The sequence below is a fragment of the Panthera pardus genome, unplaced genomic scaffold (genome assembly GCF_024362965.1).
Source record: "Panthera pardus isolate Hobbes unplaced genomic scaffold, ASM2436296v1 HiC_scaffold_11, whole genome shotgun sequence".
Lineage (NCBI taxonomy): Eukaryota > Metazoa > Chordata > Mammalia > Carnivora > Felidae > Panthera > Panthera pardus.
Window position 1 is genome coordinate 73491383 of NW_026526666.1, and position 22547 is coordinate 73513929.

The window sequence follows — 22547 nt, forward strand, 5'->3', positions numbered from 1 at the left end:
TGGGTCTTGGCCAAGGGAAGGGCAACCGCCAAACGCCTGAGCCGGGATTACCCGGCCTTGACCCGGGGGCTTGGAAGGGGACCCGACGGCACCTTAGCCCATAGAGAGGAAAGGCCTCCCTCTCTCCCTCTGCTGTAAATGTGGTCCTTGTGACCCCGGACCATTACTGCGGATAAAGCCGTCTTTTCTACAATGGCCGTGTACTCTCGGCACAGCCGAGGGTTTCTGGAACGTATGCATTCAAAGAGCGTCTGTTTCGGCGGAGCAGTCAGTCACCTTGGAGGGACCATGCAGTCCCTCAGACCGCCCCGGCTCGGCATATTTAGGGCGGAGGGCGGTGGTGTACTCCACGGGGACCTGCCTTCTGATCCATCTTACCAGGCATATAAGGACTGCCTCGTTAAGTATTCACGTCTTTCTGTATTGGCCACAAATCAGATTTAATTTCAACTCACGTTTATTGAGCAAGCTAGGCATTTCTCTTGTATTTTATCCTTTCAACAGCCATGCGAAACGGGGATTATTACCCACAGTTCACAAATGGTTTATAATTGAGGCTGCCACCTGATGTAGCTCAAGTCCTCCACCTTCATTTGTTCTTCATTAAGCTTCTACTATCTACTATCGGCCGGGGATGCTTTGGTTCGCGAGTCAGTTTCCGCCTTAAATTCAGTCTACGGATGAAGGCAGAAATTTAAACACCCAACACTCCACAAATACTCCAGCTCTGCAAAAGCACAAAGCATTTTGGGAGTGGAGGTGATAAGGTGGAATGCTGACTCCAGGAGCAAGGTTTATGGAAAAGCCTAGCGGCAAGAAGATAGGGGTCTGGGAGAATAGAAGTAAAGTAGTTGAGAAAGACTAGAATGAAAAATTGGGTTATAGAGGTAGGCAGGTTCAAATTAGTAACATTTTATTTGAAATTATCCTAAGGGTAATAGTGGAAAGGGTAGTTTTAGAATTGTCAGTAGGGAGTGGAAGATTTTTTTTTTTAAGGCTACTGAGTGTGGAGAATGGGTTGTAGAGGGGTGAGAATGGAAGTAGAGAGACAGCAAGCTAGTGCAGTAGTCCTTACCCCAGCAGTATCATCTAGCCTGTCACTTCCACCTCCTAAAGGCCTCCCGAATCAGAATCGGTCATAAATATCTCTCAATGCCAAACCAGAGTCTCTTCATTGCTACTGCCATGACACTAGTGTAGGCAATCATCTATTGCTTACAGCAGAGGTAGGCAAACGTTTTCTCTAAGGGCCAGATAGCAAATATTGTAAGCTTTGTACACCAGACAGTTCTGTCTCAGCTGCTCAACTTTAGAGCCTGAAAGCGGCCAATCAATAAACAAGTGCACCTGTGTTCCAAGAAAACTTTATTTATGGACACTGAAATTTGAATTTCATATTTTTACATGTCACAAAATAGTCTTGTTTCAACTATTTAAGCATTTAAAAAAGCATTCTTATTCTTAGCTTATGAGCCACTGAAAAACAGGGAATGTGATCTGACCTGCCAACTAGTTTGCTGACCCCTCTCTTTAGAGCGCTGCTGTGGCCTCCTAGCCAGTCTCTACCTCTTTCTCTAACATTCTCCACCATGACATCCAGAGTGTTCTTTTGAAAACATCTCATCATGACAGTCTTACTTAAAATCTTTCAGTAACTACTACTGTCTAAATTCCTTATTGTGATTTACAGGACTCTGTAGGACTTCTCTAAACTTACCTCCTGACACTTCTTTCACATTCCTTGTTCAACCTTCCTGGTGATCTTTTAGACATTGCTTCCTTTAAGCTATCACATACTATTCCCTCTACTTATAACATTCTTCCTTTCTCCCTTCTTTTGCTTGCTTAACTCATCATCCTTTGAGTCTTGCCTCAAATGTTACTTCACTAGGAAACCCTCCTATCCTAACACACTATTGCATGAATTAAATCTTCCTTTCCTCAGACTATGAGTTCCTGAGCATCTGGCCTAGTACCAGACACACAATATCTTAAGAAATCTGTTATATGAATAACGTGGTACAGAAAATGGATTGGAGGAGGTACTGGCAGTAGAGAGGTCATCTGGGCAGGTGAAGAAGGCTTGCAGCAACAATATGTATGGAGAGAATAGGTGGATTCTAGAACTGCTACTCATCTGTTCCAGCTCCAGATAACTTTTTAAAAAAATTAATTTATTCTGAGAGAGAGAAAGCACGAGCAGGGGAGGGGCAGAGAGAGGAGAGGAGAGAGAATAGCAAGCAGGCTGGGCCCCATCAGCACAGAGCCCAATGCATGCCTCCAACTCCTGAACCGTGAGATCATGACCTGCGCCAAAATCAAGAGTGCTTAACTGAGCTACCCAGGTGCCCCAGATCCAGATAACTTTTGACTGTTAAAAAGAAAATGTTTTCTCAAAAGGCAGTTCTGTCAACATTGGGGACCTTTAAAAGTGTGCCCTTTGGCTTGAGACTTTTTCCCCAAGGTAGAGTTACAAAGACAGATTGAACAATGGGACTAGCACCTCTGCCAATAAAGAGCAACCTTCTCTATGTAACTGCTTTGAAGGGATGGCTCCTCAGCAGAAATCTAAATTCTGTAACATTTGTCTTTAAAATGTTACCTAAAAGTATCATTACTTACTTATTCAATTATTTCACTAAGCTCTCTCTTCCTGCTCAAAGAGCATAAAGATGAGTTATTTAAGAAACTAGTTTCCTTGTAGCCACCTCCATACCACTGCCAAAATAGTACTGAAGCACTAGAGGATAAAGAATTCATGTCAAAATTCAACCCCTTTTCCAAGGTGGGAGCTTTCCACTCCAGTTTTGCTAGACCCCTGCCACACTGCCCAGCATGGTGACCACAGTGTAGACAACCCCAGTGCCTACGTTTAAGTGGTGTGAAAGGTAAGAGAGTTCATTCCAAGAATCTCTTTTGCAAAATAACATACACCTTGTCCTCTATCTCTAACAGACTCTGGCCCAAGAACATAGTTCCTCTTCCTAGAAAGCCCCTTCCACCCTTATCTCCTGGCTAATTCCAACCAATCCATCAATACTTACCACAAATGTTACCTCTTCCTTTCACACCTCCCCCTGCCCGCACCCTCTTCCCCCAACCCCCTGCCCACTCCAGCATCTTGTACATAGCATTCATGCAACAGGTCTTTCTTGAGCACTTACTAGGTACTAGATACCTCTTCTAGGTGTAGGGACATAGCAGTAAAACAAAGCAAAACGACCGAATTTCCTGCCCCCCTAAGGGCTCACATTCTAATACCACACTGAATCGAAATGTGCCTATCTCCTGTCACAAGCAAGGGCCACATCCTACTCATCTTGCGGCTCCTGTGCCCAGGACAGAGCCTGACCTAGAATGCAGGTGCCAAGTGTAACAATTCAGTTTAATGGCCCATCAAAAGAACGTCAGCTTAGGATCCCAGCAGCTCATCCTCCTTACTCTCTAATTCCACCTTGTCTAGTTAAAGGTCTCTCCTCTGCTAGGTCAGTCCTTCCTTCCCTTTGCTCCCTGAACCCGGTTTACCTAGCTACAGAGAGTTGCAAATATCTGTACTGTAGGGCCCTTACACCAGCTCCCTTGGACCCTAATACACTGAAATGGCACTTTTAACCAGGTTCTCTTCTGTCATAGAATTCAGCTCCGTGCTACCTCTGCCACTGCCAGGAGGTGAATCATCCCTGCCCATGAGCCAAGAGAGAAAAAGTAGGAATGGGATAGCATAGAAACTGCCTCTTGAAAGCAACACTATGGAACTCCCTTTAGCTCCTGAACATTATGCTCAGTAGGATCTTTCTATGTTGGGCTAGGTCCTTTCAAGATAAGCATTTTCCAAGGAATGTTATTGTTTACAAATTACCTTCCTATCCATTCTCGTATTTGACCCTCTCAACAGTGTTATGAAGTACATACGTATTATTATCCCCATTTTACAGAGGAGAAAACTGGGGCTATGAAAGGGGAAGAAAAGTTCTCAAGACCTCTGTTGTTTATAAAATGACCCCAGATTGAAACAAAGATTTTTGAGTAAATTATTCCCAATTCCTCATGATCAAGACACATTCTACCAAATGGTCTCCCATCCAAAACTATCCCAAGTTAGTGACCCTTTTCCCACAGGTTCTAGAACCAACCAAACCGAACCTACTGGGAATATCCTTGGAATAACTAGTGCTTCTAGCCCCGAGGCTTTACCGTCTTTGCCCAGCAGCTGGAGCCTGAGGGGGGACTGCTACAACTGCTTGCAGATCTGAGGCGTCACCTAGTCACAGCCACAGTTGGGGTCTGGTCCCCGCTAGCCTCTGTCAAGGGCCAGTCTTCCCAGCTGAAGCTAAAGCGTGAGGAGACAGTCTGTTATTACAACCATTTAAATAACAACACGTGTACAAAAACAACAAAAAAAAAACAAACAAACCACTTTATTTACAGTTGAAAACTTAAGCAGAAAATCTTGGGTTCTGAATCTGTGACACTTCCAAGGTCTCTTGATCAAAAAGGGCAGCAGCAGGCAGGGAAGCAAACACAGGGGCCAATCCAGATTATCTTACTCAAGAGCGTCACCCAGAGCAAGGGAAGGCCTACAATGGCAGAGACATGGAAGTCTGTTAGGGATGGAAGAGATAAGCAGCTCAGAGGCACTGGAAGGGGACTTTCATGAGAGACAACACCCCCGGCTCTTCTCTACACTCCTAATCTTCTTTTCCCAAAAGAGCAGAACTGGTCTCTTGCCCTAGGTCAGACCTTTGGTTTCCCAGGGTAAAGTTGAGAGGTATATTACAGAAGAACCAAGAAGAAAGAAACTAACATTTATGGCCACACATATCATCGCATTTATTTACCCTTCAGAACCTCTGTGCAGTATATATTGCCTGTAGTTAAGTAAAGGAGAAAACTAGAGTCCCAAGGGGTTTAATGGTTTGACAGTGATGGAGCTTCCTGGTCTACTTGGCTCCAAAGTCTGTGTACTTTTGGCCAGACCTTGACGGCTCTCCGTGGAACTCTAGAACAAAGAGAAATCCTTCCTCCTTGCAGGTTTTGGTCCCAGGGTTATAGAGAAAGTAAAGTCACACCCTCTGTTTATGGCCTTGGAGTTAGCTTTACTAAAAGAACAGAATGAGTACACTCAGAAACTATGGTCTCCCTCTCCCTAAACATAGCCACACCCCTTTTCCTCCAGGGGACAGTGAGTCCTGGTGTCATACTGCAGGCTCAGACAGAAGTGTAACCCTGGGCCCCCAAGCAGAATGTACAAAACTGCATAAATGTGCTTTGTAAGTTCCATGGTGCTCCAGGATCTAAGCTGTATTGTAGACCAGGCACTGTGTTTGTTAGTCAGCATGGTCTCTGCCTCAAGGAGTTCTGTCTAGAGAAAACCAAGTGAACACATTTGTGATATGCTGCATTAAATGCTGTGTAGAGAGATGAATCAAGTGCTGTGGGAGCACCGAGGAAGGCGCCGTTGCCTGGGCCTAGACCTGGGAGGAGATGGAGTAACCAGGGAGTGACTGACACACTGATATCAGCCACATGTTCCTCGGAGCAGCTGAGAGGAAGGAGGATTTGTTAAAACTATGCATATACAGTATATATTTCTCTTATAAGATACATGCTCAATATAGAAATTTCAAGCATATACACAACAGTAGGAGCAACGGGAAGAAAGGACTCTGCTATCTCTACATTGCAGAAGTAACCATTACTAACAGTTGGCTATATGTCACAACAGTAATTTCTGAAAGAGTTACTCAAATGTACTAAATCTTGACTTTGTCACTTAATGTACCCTAGAAATCTGCCAACACATACACATCTACCTTTAAGGCTATGTAGTATTTTGCTGATGTGGTGTACCTCAATGTGTGAGACCTGATTACGAGGCTGGGAGCTCTGCCTTTGTACTGGATCGAACTGGAATAGAGCCATTTTCCCCACCCCTCCCTTTTTTAGCTGGCAGGGCATCTGTCTTTCAGGGCAGGGAACAAACAGTGTCACAAACCCAGCAGGCATGCAAATATTTGCTGCCAAATCTCTGGAGCTCCCTAGACCCGTATTTTCATGTGGAACCTGTTCTCTGGCCTGGACTGCTGCAGTGGACACCTCCCTGGCCTCAGCTTATCCTCCACATGGCTGCCAGAATCATCTTCAGAATAAGGAAGTTCAATCCCCAAGTTTTCCTGCTCAAAATCCTCCAGTGGCTCCTCTTGGCCTGGTTCTTTTTGGAGGGCCAGGCTCCCTTCTGAGAATCTGGGGAGTACAAAAGACTCTCACCCCCGGGGGAAAAAGGTGCATACTGTCTAAAGCCTATCTCAGGATAACATATGAATGTCTCAGACTGCACTGGTTCTCACGAGTGGCCCTGGCCTCCACCCGCCTTACCTCTTACCCTTTGCTTTTCTTTCATACCTTCCTGCTTTGGCCATATGGAATTATTAGCAGTGTCCCTTACACTTTGCCCGTGCTGTTCCCTCTGCCTGGAATGCCTTCCCATTTTAGCCACCCGAGACATTCTCTTCTTTCCTGTACTCAGCCAAAGCATCGTCTCTTCTGTAGTCTTCCCAAACCACTCCAGGCAGACACAGACATTCTGGCTTCCCTGACTTTTTCCAGTCCGGTGCTTTACTCTACTGTAATTGTCAGTTTCCTCAAGAGACTGTGAGTTCCCTGAAGACAGGAACTGGGCTTTTCATATTTGCAGCCTCATATGCAGCATGAGACCCATCTCAATTAAGTAGTGCTTAGTTGTGGAAGGAATGAAGGACCAGTCTGTGTGCCACCAACATGTCTTTCATAACCTTCCTCTACAGTAACACATCACATCGACAGGTAATCCCAGGAGCTGGGGGACAGTGTGTCCTAAAGCTCAGTAATTCCAACAGCACCATCACCAGTGTCCTCATAACCATCATCCACAAGTACAATTAATTTTTAACATAATCACAACTTTAATAATGCCTTATTGTAAGTTATAATAACTGTAAAATTATGTGTTGCGCTAATTATGTATTCTTTCTAAGATGCAAATGCTAAAAGATATTCATCACAGGACTACCTAAAGCAGTGTTACCCACATTTCTCTGATAAGAAGCATCTGAGGTGCTTGTTACAAACACAGCATCCAGGATCCTAACTCAAACTCACTCACTCAAACTCTCCAGGGGAGGGATCTGGGAATGAGTAGGTTTAACAAATGCCCCCGAGTGATTGGATTCTTAGGGAAATTTGGGAAACGACAGAAGAAAGCTATCTACACCTTGCTACAGGCCCCAGATTTGTGGATAACTGGAAGGGCAACAATTCAGACTAGCTGGGCTGCCAGAGCCCACAGCCACTCTCTATTCCAAGAGACGCTCTGGCTTTCAAAACAGAGGTTCCACCAGCCCTCAAGTGGTTGTAAGTAGCAAAGAACCCAGTTCAGACTAGAGCAGAGGAACCCTGAGGGCCAAGGTTCACTTATGTATACCTAACCAAATTCCTCACAAAAAGCTTTCACAGGACCCATGGAGATTAAAAAAACCATGGTTTCTACATCTAGAGTTGTACAGAAACTTCATCCTCAGCAAAACCAAAGTCAGGACCCTAAGGCAAAACACAGAAGTTCTAGAAGGAAGTGCTTCCTAGGGAAGTACTGCTGATTAAATCACTGTACCTGTCTTCTATCTCCGTCCCATCTTCTTTTATTTCCAGTGCATAGGCACAAGGCCCCACATGCATGATTAGGTGATACTTTGATTTGAAGGCAGTAGATTCCTGCTGGACCAGGGCCACCAAGAGAGGATCTCCTGGGTCTTTTCTGACTGGAATATGGTGGCTTCTCAATGAGAAAGCAGGCTCTGTTATTCCACTATCGCCTTGCCACTCAAAGTCAGCATCAGCATCTCCCAAGTGCTAGTTAGAAATGCAAAATCTCTGGCCCCATCTAGACCCACTGAACCAGAACCAGCATTTTAACAAGATCTCCTGGTGATTTGTAAGTGCAGTAAAGTTTGAGAAGTACTGTTCAGCAGGGCTTGAAAACAGTCTCTGTATTGGCTGTCAACCATTATCCTGCCCAAACAACCTGGGAGAGCTGAAACACTCCCATGGGAATTAGAGATGCTTATAATTTTAACAGCTAGGAAGGTAAATAATGGGATGATACTCCCATACACCCTGGGGAATTAATCTCTACTTTTCCTTACTTTCTCCCACATCACATTACTTAGAAACCCAAAGCACCTAGATTCCCTAACACCTTAAAACTCATGATAAGGATTTTTGGTAAAGTTAAATGAGATCATTCAAGTTCTCAGCTCAATATCTGAGCACAAGAAGAATAAATAAATGATAGAAGATGTAATAAATGATAACTGCTATTATTATATTGCCCCTAAGTATTAGCTATGAAAGATTCAATTCTGAGCAAGTCAGGGGTAGGAGACTGAATTGGAGGTACTATATTTAAATTTAATTAAAATTAAATAAAATAAAAAATTCAGCCCTTCAGTCACATCAGCCACATTTCAAGTGCTCAACTGTCACATGTGGCTGGAAGCTGCATGATGGACAGCACAAACACAGAACATTTCCACCACCACAGAGAGGACTTTCTATTGGACAGTTCTGGTCTAGAAGCCTCTGGAACATCAAATGGCCCCTGTGGGATTTGTTCTGCTTGGGTTGCAGGCTGGGAAGAGAGGGTTCCATGGGGGCAAAGGTTTACATGCCCTTTGTTATTAAGGGATGAGGAGGGGAGGGTTGTGAGCACCACCCTCAGAAATCAAACCCCCAACAAGGACTGCCACTAACTTTCTGTAAGGGACTCAGAAAAACACAGAAAAAAGGCCCCAAACAAAAAATTTCTAAACTTTATTCTTTTTTTTTTTTTAATGTTTTATTTATTTTTGAGACAGACAGGGATGAGCATGAGCAGGGGAGGGGCAGAGAGAGAGAGAGAGAGAGGGAGGGAGACACAGAATCTGAAGCAGGCTCCAGGCTCTGAGCTGTCAGCACAGAGCCCAATGAGAGGCTCGAACTCACAGACTGTGAGATCATGACCTGAGCTGAAGTCAGACACTTAACCGACTGAGCCACCCAGGCACCCCTAAACTTTATTCTTTTCATCTCTGTCCTCCAGTAGTGATCAGTGGTCAATCCTTAAAAGGAAAAGGACCTGGTAGCTTAACTTAGGTTCAGCAAAGAAATAAGTGGGATTAGGAGGGAAATGCCAGCCACTACTGAAGGGGGACACCAGGTTGAGAGCTAGGGACCTCTAGTACTGATAGGAGAGACAGCTCAGGGTGTTGCCTGTGCCTGAGAAGGGACCATCTGGCTGGACAAGAGAGAGGACCACGTGCAGCTTCTAGCACACACTGGTGCACGCCTGCCAGCATTTGCTAACACCAGTTCCCTGCCTAAAATGCCTGACATTCTCCCTCTCTATTAACTCATGTAGTAAATTTTTAATAAATGCCTGCAAGTGCCAGATGCTATGAACACAAATTAAGTCACATAAAGAGGTATGTACAGTCATTAAAATGATCTGACATTTGACTACATCTCCATTCAGGAAAAAAAAAGGCAGAGAAAAGAAAAATAAATTCTAGATAATTTAACTATATAAATAAAATCATAGAAATATTAGAAAAAATACAAAAGACATTATGATTTGAGATACTAAGGACCTTCTTAAATAAGACACAACCACAAAAGCCATAAGAGAAAAGACTGATAATTTTGACCCCATCAAAATTTAGAACTTCTGTTTAACAAAGATGATCACCAAAGTTAAAATAAGCAACACAATGTTAGTTTTTTGCTTAAAATACATTCTGGACAGAAGAGTCACGACATATAAAATAAAGAACAAAGACTCAGAATTTGTAACTATTCAAATCCTAAGAAAAGGGTAAAAAAAGCTATATGCTACAAACATAGTATATTGTCAGGTTTTCTTTTTTTAAGTTTATTTAGAGAGAGCGAGCGAGCAGGAGAGGAGCAGAGAAAGAGAATCCCAAGCAGGTTCCACACTCACGAAGTGTGAGATCATGACCTGAACCAAAATCAAGAGTTGGACGCTTTGTCAATACTACCCAAAGCTATCTACACATTCAATGCAATCCCAATCAAAATTGCACCAGCATTCTTCTCGAAACTAGAACAAGCAATCCTAAAATTCATATGGAACCACAAAAGGCCCCGAATAGCCAAAGTAATTTTGAAGAAGAAGACCAAAGCAGGAGGCATCACAATCCCAAACTTTAGCCTCTACTACAAAGCTGTCATCATCAAGACAGCATGGTATTGGCATAAAAACAGACACATAGACCGATGGAATAGAATAGAAACCCCAGAACTAGACCCACAAACGTATGGCCAACTCATCTTTGACAAAGCAGGAAAGAACATCCAATGGAAAAAAGACAGTCTCTTTAACAAATGGTGCTGGGAGAACTGGACAGCAACATGCAGAAGGTTGAAACTAGACCACTTTCTCACACCATTCACAAAAATAAACTCAAAATGGATAAAGGACCTGAATGTGAGACAGGAAACCATCAAAACCTTAGAGGAGAAAGCAGGAAAAGACCTCTCTGACCTCAGCCGTAGCAATCTCTTACTCGGCACATCCCCAAAGGCAAGGGAATTAAAAGCAAAAGTGAATTACTGGGACCTTATGAAGATAAAAAGCTTCTGCACAGCAAAGGAAACAACCAACAAAACTAAAAGGCAACCAACGGAATGGGAAAAGATATTTGCAAATGACACATCGGACAAAGGGCTAGTATCCAAAATCTATAAAGAGCTCATCAAACTCCACACCCGAAAAACAAATAACCCAGTGAAGAAATGGGCAGAAAACATGAATAGACACTTCTCTAAAGAAGACATCCAGATGGCCAACAGGCACATGAAAAGATGTTCAACATCGCTCCTTATCAGGGAAATACAAATCAAAACCACACTCAGATACCACCTCACGCCAGTCAGAGTGGCCAAAATGAAGAAATCAGGAGACTATAGATGCTGGAGAGGATGTGGAGAAACAGGAACCCTCTTGCACTGTTGGTGGGAATGCAAATTGGTGCAGCTGCTCTGGAAAGCAGTGTGGAGGTTCCTCAGAAAATTAAAAATAGACCTACCCTATGACCCAGCAATAGCACTGCTAGGAATTTATCCAAGGGATACAGGAGTACTGATGCATAGGGGCACCTGTACCCCAATGTTTATAGCGGCACTCTCAACAATAGCCAAATTATGGAAAGAGCCTAAATGTCCATCAACTGATGAATGGATAAAGAAACTGTGGTTTATATACACAATGGAATACTACGTGGCAATGAGAAAAAATGAAATATGGCCTTTTGTAGCAACATGGATGGAACTGGAGAGTGTGATGCTAAGTGAAATAAGCCATACAGAGAAAGACAGATACCATATGGTTTCACTCTTATGTGGATCCTGAGAAACATAACAGAAACCCATGGGGGAGGGGAAGGAAAAAAAAAAAAAAAAAAAAAAAAAAAAGAGGTTAGAGTGGGAGAGAGCCAAAGCATTAGAGACTGTTAAAAAACTGAGAACAAACTGAGGGTTGATGGGGGGTGGGAGGGAGGGCAGGGTGGGAGGGAGGACAGGGTGGGTGATGGGTATTGAGGAGGGCACCTTTTGGGATGAGCACTGGGTGTTGTATGGAAACCAATTTGACAGTAAATTTCATATATTAAAAAATAAAAAAAAAATTAAAAAAAAGTAAAAAAAACAAACAAAAAAAAAAGAGTTGGACGCTTAACCGGCTAAGCCACCCAGGTGCCCATTTTTAATTTTATTTTTATTATTATTATTTTTTAATGTTTTATTTATTCTTGAGAGAAAGAGAGACAGAGCATGAATGAGGGAAGGGCACAGCGAGAGAGGGAGACACAGAATCCGAAGCAGACTCCAAGCTCTGAGCTCTCAGCACAGCCTGACATGGGGCTTGAACTCACAAGCCTTGTGATCATGACCCGAGCCGAAGTCGGATGCCTAACTGACTGAGCCACCCAGGTGCCCCTAACTTTTTTAATGTTTATTTATTTACTGTTTTTCAGGTTGATACTTTGTAAACCGCAAAGTGGTAGGAGGAAAATGCCCTAATAACCCTTTCTCTTTAGATCCTTACAATGAGCCTAAGAGATAGATATTATCTCCATTTGACAGATGAGGAAACAGGCTCAGAGAAGGGAAGGGATTTCCCTAAGGTCACAGAGAGAGGAAATGGGCTCAATCCCCAAGTTTTCAAGTCTAAAGTTCTTTCCCCTAGATGGTGCTGACTTCACTAGGGACTCCTAACCAGGAGGAGAAAGACACACGTACCTGATCAGTCTCGCTCTGGACTACATCTCCCCACACTGTGAGATCACCACAGGTAGCTTGGGCTTATTGTTGGGGCCTGTGGGAACATTCTAGGAGAGAAAGCATGGTGGAGATTCATCGACTTACACATGCACTTACACATAAACATTTACTGATGCCTGCCAGCCCCTGTACTAAGGACCGAGGACTCAGAGACTGAAATGGTAACCGTCCATGCATGTCCTAGCAGAAGGGTATAGATAATCCAGATCAAAAAGAAAATGTACAACATTTTAAAAAAATAGCAAACCTATGACATATAACAGTGTAATAAGTTATAAGAGGGAGTTTATACAACAGGGCAGAGGAAGCAACTAAAGTGCTGCTTAAACAGGTCAAGGAAGGATTCACACAAGAGAGGACATTCAAGCTGGGCCTAGAAGGACGAATGGGATCCCACCAGGAGGAAAAGAAAGAAAAAGAGCATTCCAGTGGCAGAAAGAGCACGAGCAAACGTTCAGGGGCAGAAAGCAACAAGAGGCAGGAATGTGTATTGCATATTTAGAGAAGAGCTAGTGGCCTAACGTGACTAGAACATGGAGGCAGCAGTGGCAGAAGAGGCTGTGGAGAGATAGCGGGGACCAGGTCATGAAGGATCTTGAATTCAATGCTGAGTAGGACTTTATCAAATAGGTGAAGGGGCCACCAGAGGCCGAACCTCAGTGTCCACTAGAGGCAAACTTACAGGCCAAGATAACAGAGGTGGGGGTCCTTTACTCCCGTACTCCCTCCCCCTTCCTGAGGAAGCCCATGCAACTGGAGGCAGTAAACACTGGACCTAACACACTGGAGCCATCTCCTGGCTCTCCAGCCCCTCCACACTAGTCAGGTGCTACCGGACCAGAATGGGCAAGAGAGGAAATCAAAATAGGACTCACCTCAATCTTTCGCATCACTAGAAGTCCATCGATGATTTTTCCTGTGGGAAGAGTATGAGCTGGACTTTATTACTCTCATTTGCAGAGTATTTTCCAGCTTGCAATGTCCACTCTTATCTATCATCTCATTTGATCTTCATACGACCATCTGAAAATTGGGACTTGATGGAAGTGAAATGATTTGCCCGAGGTGACACTTCATAAGGAGCAGAGTACTAGGTCTGAGTGATTGCAAAGCCCCACTGTACCACGCTGCCTCTGTAGGACATTTCTCAAGTGATACCATCCGGGTCCACCCCAGACATACGTATCACCCAAGTGGTTGCATTCGACATCACACAGCCCTCTGCTCTTCCCTCTAGCTCTCTCCACCTCCCATCACTTCCGCCTTCCCTGCTACTGCCAGAGCAGTTACACCAGGTGGGCACTCTCGGTACTGGAGTCTGGGGGCTGGCTCCTTTGGACGTCCCACTCTGGGTGAATGGGGCCTGGACTCCAGGACAGGAATAGGACTCACCAAATACTACGTGCTTCCCATCCAGCCAATCACATTTAGAGCAGGTGATGAAGAACTGGCAGCCATTTGTACTGGGACCACTGTTTGCCTGACAGAAACCAAATATACCTTCAGTGAGTTTTCCTGGCCATGCTAGCCGAAGGGTGAGATTCCCCCAAAGAGCCTTTAGCCCTGATTCCTTTCTTTCAGCAAACCTTACTGAATATCTACTATAAGCCAGTTCCTGAGCTAGGATCCAAGGATACCGAGATAAATAGGATACACAATATCTGCCGTCAAGGAGCCAGATTCTTGAATAAATGTACAATTCCCCTGCAGTGTGAATTTTTATTAAAGGAACAATTGTTCATGGGGCCCAATTTGCTGTATTTAATCCAATACTGGTTAGAACTGGATTACAGTTATAAATTAGATACCAGTGAGAAAAAGCCTGTTGCCTATGCCATAAACTGAATAGCTTTGTACTGCATCATAACAATGGTAATAAAGAAGTTTAAGAAAGTGCGAGAAGTTGCTACACTAGTGCTGTGCTAGGAAAAAAGACTACATGTAATCAATGATGTTTGCTTTTTACAGCTACACCCAATCTTTTATTATTGAATTTTACAGGAAGAAGTATTTTTTTTTAATTGAGAATCTGAGTCTCCTCCCCTGAAATTCTTTCTATATCTTTACATTTCATAATGCACTGTAAAAGAACAGGCAAGTATTACAATGCAAAGTAATGCTTTGTAAAGCGAAATTTAATTTTCATAGGAAGTGTACTTTCATACTTTACATGTTGATACTACTAAACTGCCTTTAATATGCTAAATTCAGATTTCTGTACATTAACAAATCCAAGTTACCTTTTAAAAGCACTGCCCTACTACCTCTGTGCACCTTTTATTGCATACTTCCCTTATTTTGGAAAAAAGGAGTGGAAAATGGGAAACTGAAAGTACTATTAACAGCATAGGTCTCCTAAAATTAATATGACTACAGCAGCACTGGAAATGATTAGATAGGTCACTAGCAGTAATTGGATGCTTAATGGATTTAAATTGGTTGATTCTGTGTTCAACCGTGCAAGAAAAAAAATGTGTATGAAATACATTAAAGACACTGTCCAGGGGTACATTCTCATGGGGGATTTTATATTATACTTAGAAATTCCCCATGTGAGCGCTACCTGAGTGGCTCAGTCGGCTGAGGGTGCCTGAGTCAGCAGCAGCAGGAGGGTGCTGTGGAACAAGGGCTAGACTTCCCAGACTCCCAGTTCTTTCCTTTCAATCAAGCTTTCCACCAATCAACCTACCTAAGTAGCTGCTTGCTGTATAAATATTTATTAGCAAACAGGCAGGAAAACAGTCCCATATGTTTTTATAGCTCAGGGGACACGCTCTGCCCTTAGCCACTCTTTTATTCATTCTTTTAGGCAGCATGGCTTACTACTTTTGAGAAGAAGCTCTGGAGCCAGGTGATGACGTAGCTGGAATCCCAGTTCCACCACTGAATGTGTGACCTCAGATTAGTCACATAACCTCCCTGTGCTCTGGTATCCTCATTTGTACCCATTTCAAAGGGATGTTGAAAGGATTAAAACAAATTAATGCAAATAAGGTGCTTGTTGAGTAACTGTCCAATAAACAGTAGCCATCATTCTGATTATCTTTCAGTCATTCATGTTTATTGGTATCTACTCAGCACCTTTCAGTATCAGGTAGCAAGTAAGGCTTGGAGATCAATGAGGCCCTGTCCCTGCCCTTGAGGAACTCATGATTTAGAGGATGGAAACAAAAACAAGGACATTACACGGTATGTGAAAGGACAGCACAACTTCACAAGTGTCAGCCTGAAGGGAGTAGAGACCAATGTTTCCTTCCAGTTTTCTGAGTCCTCCATAAATGCTAACAGGTGGCATGCACCTAGAGGGTTCTAGTCCTCCTGGCAAAGATCCAAGCCCACCTAAACTACTCCTGCAGCATTAACCTGCACTTGCCTGGTCTGGCTGTCTGAAAAAAGGGACTTGCACACTGTTTGCTAGGCTTAGTGTTGCCCAGTTCTCATGGCAGCCTCCTTCCTGGCTTCTCTGCCCCCAGCTCTCCATTCCCATCTGCCACTCACACTGCAGCCAGGGTCTTCATTCTAAATCACAAAGTTGATCAACCCTGCTCAAAAAAACGTACACCTCTCCATAACCAGTGAACTCAAGTCCACACACTTCGTCCTTATTCTGGCATTTAAAGCCCTTTAGGAGCTAGACCCACCAGTCTCTTCAGTGGTCTCTACTGGCCCTTCCCCCTCCCCATGCACATCCTATGTTCTCATCACCTTCCTCACCTTTGGTCCCTTGACTATGCCACCCTGCCATTTCATGGTCACACAGCTTTGCCTAGGCTATTTGCTCAACTTGAAATGCCATCTGGAATAGAGCTCCTTCCAGAACTCAAAAGCTCTCCCATCTATGAAGCTGTGCCTGACCCCTCAAAGTAATTACTCTCATTCCATGGGGCCCTCACGGTACTTTTACATACCCTAAGGTGCCCTCATCTTAATACACAGTGGCATGAATTACACTATACTGGACTTGTCATTTTGCATGTGTGATTCCCCCATTAGATGTTAAGTGTCACAAGGGCAGGGATCAGGTCTGTATCCTTGTACCCTACCCTGACGTGATACAAAGTGGGTGCCGGTAAACCTTCACTTGATAAAGGCCCGTGTAGATAAGTGGAAGGGGAGGCAAGAAGGACAGAAAGTGTGCCTGTAAATATTGGGTCTATTTTGAGAGAGAGTGCCAGGGAAATGGGTGATGAGGGGAGGCAGGGAGGAGATTGGAGAGTGAGAGGGAGGGAAGGTGAGACGGGTAAGAAAAAATGAGGGCAGAGTGAATACGGAGAAGAAGGGGGAGCGATCAGGAGTGGGTAGATGAGGGGGTTAAGTGGGGCAGATAGGGAGCTGAGAAAGGCAAGTGAGATGTGGGAGAGGGGAGTCTAAGCAGGAAGGGGTGCCAGGCCGAGGGAGCGAGAGTGGTCAGCGAGCCCAGAGGAGGACCAGCCAGGAGGCAGCATGAGTGGGAAGTCATCTCGGGATGCCAGGGTGGAGCGCCAAGTGCATGGGCGCCAGGTCCCGACAGCACAGCTGGCTGCACTCCGAGCGGCAGGGCTGAAGGCTGAGCCGCACACCCTCGCTCGAACGAGGTAAGAAAACACACATCAGAGTTTCAGTTTTGCCCGCCCCCCCCAAAACTTCCAATGCTGAGGGCCCAGCCCAACCAAGTCAAAGCCGACTGAGGAAGGAGGTAGGTGTGGCAGAGCTGAGTCCTGGGACAAGCGAGACAAGTAAAGAACGAGCTTCCATCCCAAGAGATGGCACCGTGCCTCAAGGGGCGCCCACAGACCGGCTGGCTACAAATCTAACCCAAAACCTTGACTGGCTCTCACTTACCATGGAAAGCAGGCCTGGAGCGGAGTGCCTAAGTTTAAAATTTTCATCTGCAAATGGCCCCCGGTAAATACTGGCGACTCCAGTACCATCTCCCTGAGCAGAGAGAAAGGACGTGTTAGCAAGTGTTGAGTGTTGGGCTCCCCCTCCTTGGGCCCCCTGGAGGAATGCTGCTGTACCGTAGCCAACTTTTTGAAGGTGCACTCTTACTCCTGAAGGTCACTTTGGGAGCCATACCTCTCTGACCCTGTCTTATAATCAAAGCCGGCCCTGTCCCAGGCACCTGCAGCTCACAGACTGGCCGGGGCATCTCACAGATTGGGTAAAACAGGTCACAGCTGGGCCTCTAGAAAGCTCAGTTAAGACAAGGCAGAGTAGGGAACAATAGTATAGTGATCCCATACATAATCCTTGCCACTCCCAAAGACTCTCATGCCTGTTATCAAATAAAATTACCCACTTAAGTGCCACTATCCCTGCTCCCCAAAACTGCAGGTTGATGGGCTCCTGGAAGCCTAGTCTGTATGGACACCACCCTCTTGACCAAAGTTGATTGATCCAGGAGAGCACGCCTAACTAATGCAGGGCCAACTAAAGTTCCTTCTCTGGGAATCATGAAGGACTGATGCTCTCTTTGATGTTGAATGTGTATCATGTAAACCTGGAAGCCAGCAGTGACCATGCTCTGCAAGGTGGACTGGAGAAGAGAAAGAAAAGGCAATACACAGGTGTAGAGAGCACGAGAGAAACAGAGATAAAGGACTGCCTTGGTCCTATGTGGCTTTCCAGTTCTTAGTTCTGTTTCTTCTTAAACTAGCTTAAACCAGCTTTATTTTCATTATCTCTTTGCTCTTCCAGTAACCGTGTGGAATAAGCGCTATCATCTTCCTCATTTTTCAAGTGAGCCAACTTATGTCAGGGTAATAAAGCAACTTGACCACAGCCATATTTGCAGTACCTTAAACAGAATCCCTGGGGTCTAAAGCTAATAATGAGAAGGTGCCTGCCAAAACCCAATCTCTTCCAGCCAAAGAATATTGGGTGAATGGTAGAGAGGGAAAGCACCGGCCTAGGGCAGAATCAAAGGGCCCTTATTGGGAAAAAGATTATCAAAGGGTATTAACATAAGCCAAGGAAGGAAGAATCAAAATCAAAATCAAACCTTTATTTGACTAAAAATTATCAATAAAACTAAGCTCTGTATGGTGGAAAGGCCTGGATGTGAGTTCCAGGTCCATCATTTATAAGCTGGGAGAGTCACTTCCCATTGCTGAGCTTCAGTTTCCTCAACTATCAAGTGAAGATGAAATCACCTGCTCTTTACAGCGTTGCCACGGAGATCGAATTAAACAGTGTCTGAGAAAAGACCTTGCAACTGATACACAATTATTTAAATATGAGCTATTATATCTTTAACTCCACATAAATACCTACATATATACAGAAGGAACAGAAAAACAAGTTCATTTCCAATTTCCCAACAAACCTGGGGGACAGATCAGTTACCACATCGTTCTCTATAATTACACTATCGGTTGCTCTCCAGGAGCCAGAGTAGGGAAAATGACAAAATCAATTTTCAGAGAAAATAATAGAAAGCAACTTAAATCTTTTTACCACAGTGGACTGATCAAATAACTTATCTATTCATAATGGAGTATTAGGTAGCTATTATAAAGAATGACTTGGGGCGCCTGGGTGGTGCAGTCGGTTAAGCGTCCGACTTCAGCCAGGTCACGATCTCGCGGTCCGTGGGTTCGAGCCCCGCGTCAGGCTCTGGGCTGATGGCTCGGAGCCTGGAGCCTGTTTCCGATTCTGTGTCTCCCTCTCTCTCTGCCCCTCCCCCGTTCATGCTCTGTCTCTCTCTGTCCCAAAAATAAATAAATAAAAAATATTAAAAAAAAAAAAAAAAAGAATGACTTAATGACAAGGGAAAATGTAGACAATTATTAAGTATAAAAAATTAAAATATATACGTGATCTTAAGTCTGTTAAGAATTATATTTGACACACATACACGTGCAATGATGAGACTGGCAAATGTAAACTAAAATGCCAAGAATATATTCCTTGAGAAGTGAGATTCCTTGAGAGATAATTTTGCAATTTTGCAATCAGAAAAAAATTATTAAAACAAAGAAACACATATTCTTGGTCCCACTTTAGAAGGTCTCAATACCTACTTATTCTGCTTCTTGCTCATTCTATTTTTTCTTTCCTAAGAGTGGCCCTGAACAATTGTTTCTTGCTGACACAGCCTCTGGCTGACCAACTGTACTGTCTGATTCTAGAGCTATCAGCAAACGACTAGATGTGCCTGGCAATGATGCAAGAAGTTGGTCCTGGCCCTCTTAAGACAACATGGCAACACAGGAGCCTAGGGAAGAAAGAAAAGAAGGCAGAGAATAGATTCTTAGCCCTTCTTACCAGCTAACAAAAAAGTATACGGTCACTCAAGCCCTACTACCATCAGTTATGGCCAGGGATTGCAAACTTAAATGCCTACAGAGGCAAGTGACATAAATAAGGAAAGCAGGCGGTAGTGGCTGTGGTGAAATGGCAAGGACACATGCTATTTAAAGGGAGCAGTTATGTGATTCCAAACAATTGTTGCTATGTGAGAAACACAGGCCTAATGCACCTCTATTTTCCCTTCTTTAGAGAGAAAACTCTGGAATTTTCTGGTGAAACTTCCCAGTTTTACAACATCACACACATGAAACAAAGCGTATCTGAAAGCCTGATTTGGCCTAAAATCTGCCCCTTTGTAACCTTCCCTAGATAGGAAAGAGACAGGTCTTCAAAAACTCCTAAGAATTAGGGACACCTGGGTGGCTCAGTCTGTTAAGCATCAACTTCAGCTCAGGTCATGATCTCACGGCATGAGTTCAAGCCCTGCATCAGGCTCTGTGCTAACAGCTCAGAGCCTGGAGCCTGCTTCAGATTCTGTGCCTCCCTCTCTCCCTGCCCCTCCCTGCTTGCACTCTGTCTCTCTTTCTCTCTCAAAAATAAATAAAACATTTTAAAAAGTTAAAAACAAAACAAAAAAACTCCTAAGAGTTAAATAAATATACCTATGAAGGAGAAAGAATGTCTTCCAGATCCAAGAAAATCCCAACATGACTAACCAAATGATATAAATAAGAAAGACCATGCACACAAGAGGTTGGCCAAGGACAAAAGTAGGTTTAAGAAGAAAAGATATGGTTTATTCAACACCTGCCAAGGTCAGAAGAAGGAAATGAGACTTGGTATGAGAGACACAGATAGTCTAGTCAAAAGAAAGACATGCTTCGCAGTGAAAAACTATTCCACCAGGCTCTCCTAGAAAACAGAGGAAATACCCCTCCAGAACAATCTACCTCTGATGCTCTAATTCTTTGTCCACTAATCAGTTTCTGATGAAAAACTCAGCTTTCCAGGCATTGTGATATGAGGAATGGAAGGAAAATGGGGCATAAGAATTTAGCTCACTGGAAAAGGACTTACTGCCATTTAGAAATTAACAAAAAAAAATTTCATCTGATATCTATCGAAGTTTCATGTGACTAACTAGTTTGTGTCTCTCATGAATCATCTGTAGGTGTGCTGGAAAAGTTCAGTTTCTGGCCCTAAAAGGCTAAGATTTGGAAGTCAGTGACTCAATCAAAATGCTGATGTCTATCATCTAATGGTTAAAGAGTAGTAGCCAACAACCCTAAAGGACATTCCTATCACCCCCTCCTCCTTCAAACTTGGCTACTGTTTTCAAGCCTTAAGACTGGGCTCTGTAGTAAAAACAGCAGTAGCAGCAATAACAAAAAAACAATATTCCTATAGGTCTTTGATAGCAAAGGAATAGTACTTACATTAACAAAATCCCCACCCTGAATCATGAAATCCTTTATGACCCTGAAACAGAGAATTAAGGATCCTGAGAGAAGGCTCTGCGGTTTAGAAAAACATTGACTTAGTCATTATACTTTAGATTAACATTGATTTAAAAATAAAATATTTATCACTTTGGCTTTTAATAAGCCTTCAAATAAGCTTTTGAGTTCACAAAACCATTCCTTCTCAAGATCTAGGAATTATCCTATGGTTTTATTTTCCTCTAAAGAGACTAATCCCCTAAGGAAGTAATTCTAAAAGCCTGTAGGGATGGCTTGCCAAGGACTTACCTGTGGAAGGTGCTCCCTTTGTATCCTATTGGAACCCCATCTTTTCTATAACCAAAAAGAAAGAGACTTGGAATGATGACAGGTAATCATAGGCCTTTCCAGTTTACCCCACACTGGAGCCAAGGGACTCTCCTAAAGGTCAGGAGAACAGAGATAAAGAAGGCAAATAAACTGAAGACAGACCCATGGCGGTATTACCTATTACTGTCACCAATAATCATTCAAGGCCTGCCGGTGGTTCCCCCCAAAACCCCACTGCAGCCCTAGGACACGCTTCAGGAGCAAGCAGAGAAACCAACCACGCCTGAGACTTACCTGAATTCTCCAGTGCAGAACTGTCTGAAAGAGAAAAGAGTGAATGATTCAGTCACCATGACATCACAGCTGAGAGCGCCCCTAATATGGGAGGTGGGGGTGGGGTAACATTCGCGCCAGCAAGCCCATCAACTGGCCAGCCGACGTCCAGACACTAAGCATAAAACTAACAGCATATATTGACATGGGAACAGAAAAAACGGTGACTATTCAGACAGAGCGATACAAAGGGGACTCAGATCTCAAGGGCAGTGAGTGGACGGATAGAGGCAGGCAGACGATTCCGCAGACCGGTCCAGCTTCTGCTTGGGTTAATCTGGCAGAGCTGGAGCATCATCTTCTTACCTAAAATTTTCGGCCGTTTTAGGCACAACGTCGGCAAAGAGCTCGATCTTCATGCGGCCAACTTCCTGCAAGCGGCAGGAGACGGTCAGAATGGCCGGCCCAAGACCACCGAGGACTCAACCAGCAGGGAATAGGAGGGTCCAACCCCTCTCTCCCGCTTGCCGCTTGGTCTCTCCCACCTCCGCCTGCATAGTCTATCCTCGCGTGGCGCCCATTCCCTCCCCCATAGGGGCGCTCAAATGTGAAAGACTCCTCCTCTCCCTCCCTCGCCCCCGCCCCGCAGGTCGGTAGGTTCTGGTCCAAGTAATGCTATCTGGCTTCTCGAGTCCGCTTTCCCTGGGTGGGTGAGATCTTCCTGGCTGGCCCCGTGCAGTGTCCCTTGGGCGCGGCGGCTGCCTGGACCTCACCTGGCCGCCAATGCTGACATCAAAGAACACCACAGGATTGACAGGGCTTGAATTTGCCACCGCCATGGCTGCGACCCGGAAGCAGAAGTCGGGGGCGCCGGGTTCCGGTGAACCTGTTCCCCGCTCCGCCAGT

At 44.3% G+C, this 22547-nt stretch overlaps 1 protein-coding gene across 3 annotated transcripts; it reads right to left on the reverse strand.

Moving 5' to 3' along the window:
• Window positions 1–4399: 4399 nt before the first annotated feature.
• On the reverse strand, window positions 4400–22547 carry PPIH (peptidylprolyl isomerase H). 3 transcript variants are annotated; one of them, XM_019429220.2, is made up of 10 exons: window positions 22415–22547; window positions 22008–22072; window positions 21663–21686; window positions 21348–21392; window positions 21036–21078; window positions 17191–17283; window positions 13762–13849; window positions 13245–13285; window positions 12328–12416; window positions 4400–4577 (listed from the first exon to the last, which is right to left on the reverse strand). In XM_019429220.2, the coding sequence occupies exons 1-9, from the start codon at window positions 22478–22480 to the stop codon at window positions 12348–12350; spliced, it is 534 nt and encodes a 177-aa protein (XP_019284765.1). In that variant the 5' UTR covers window positions 22481–22547; the 3' UTR covers window positions 4400–4577; window positions 12328–12347. The 3 variants fall into 3 exon arrangements, with proteins under 3 accessions (XP_019284765.1, XP_019284767.1, XP_019284768.1); XM_019429222.2 differs by having other exon boundaries at window positions 4400–4601; XM_019429223.2 differs by lacking the exon at window positions 12328–12416.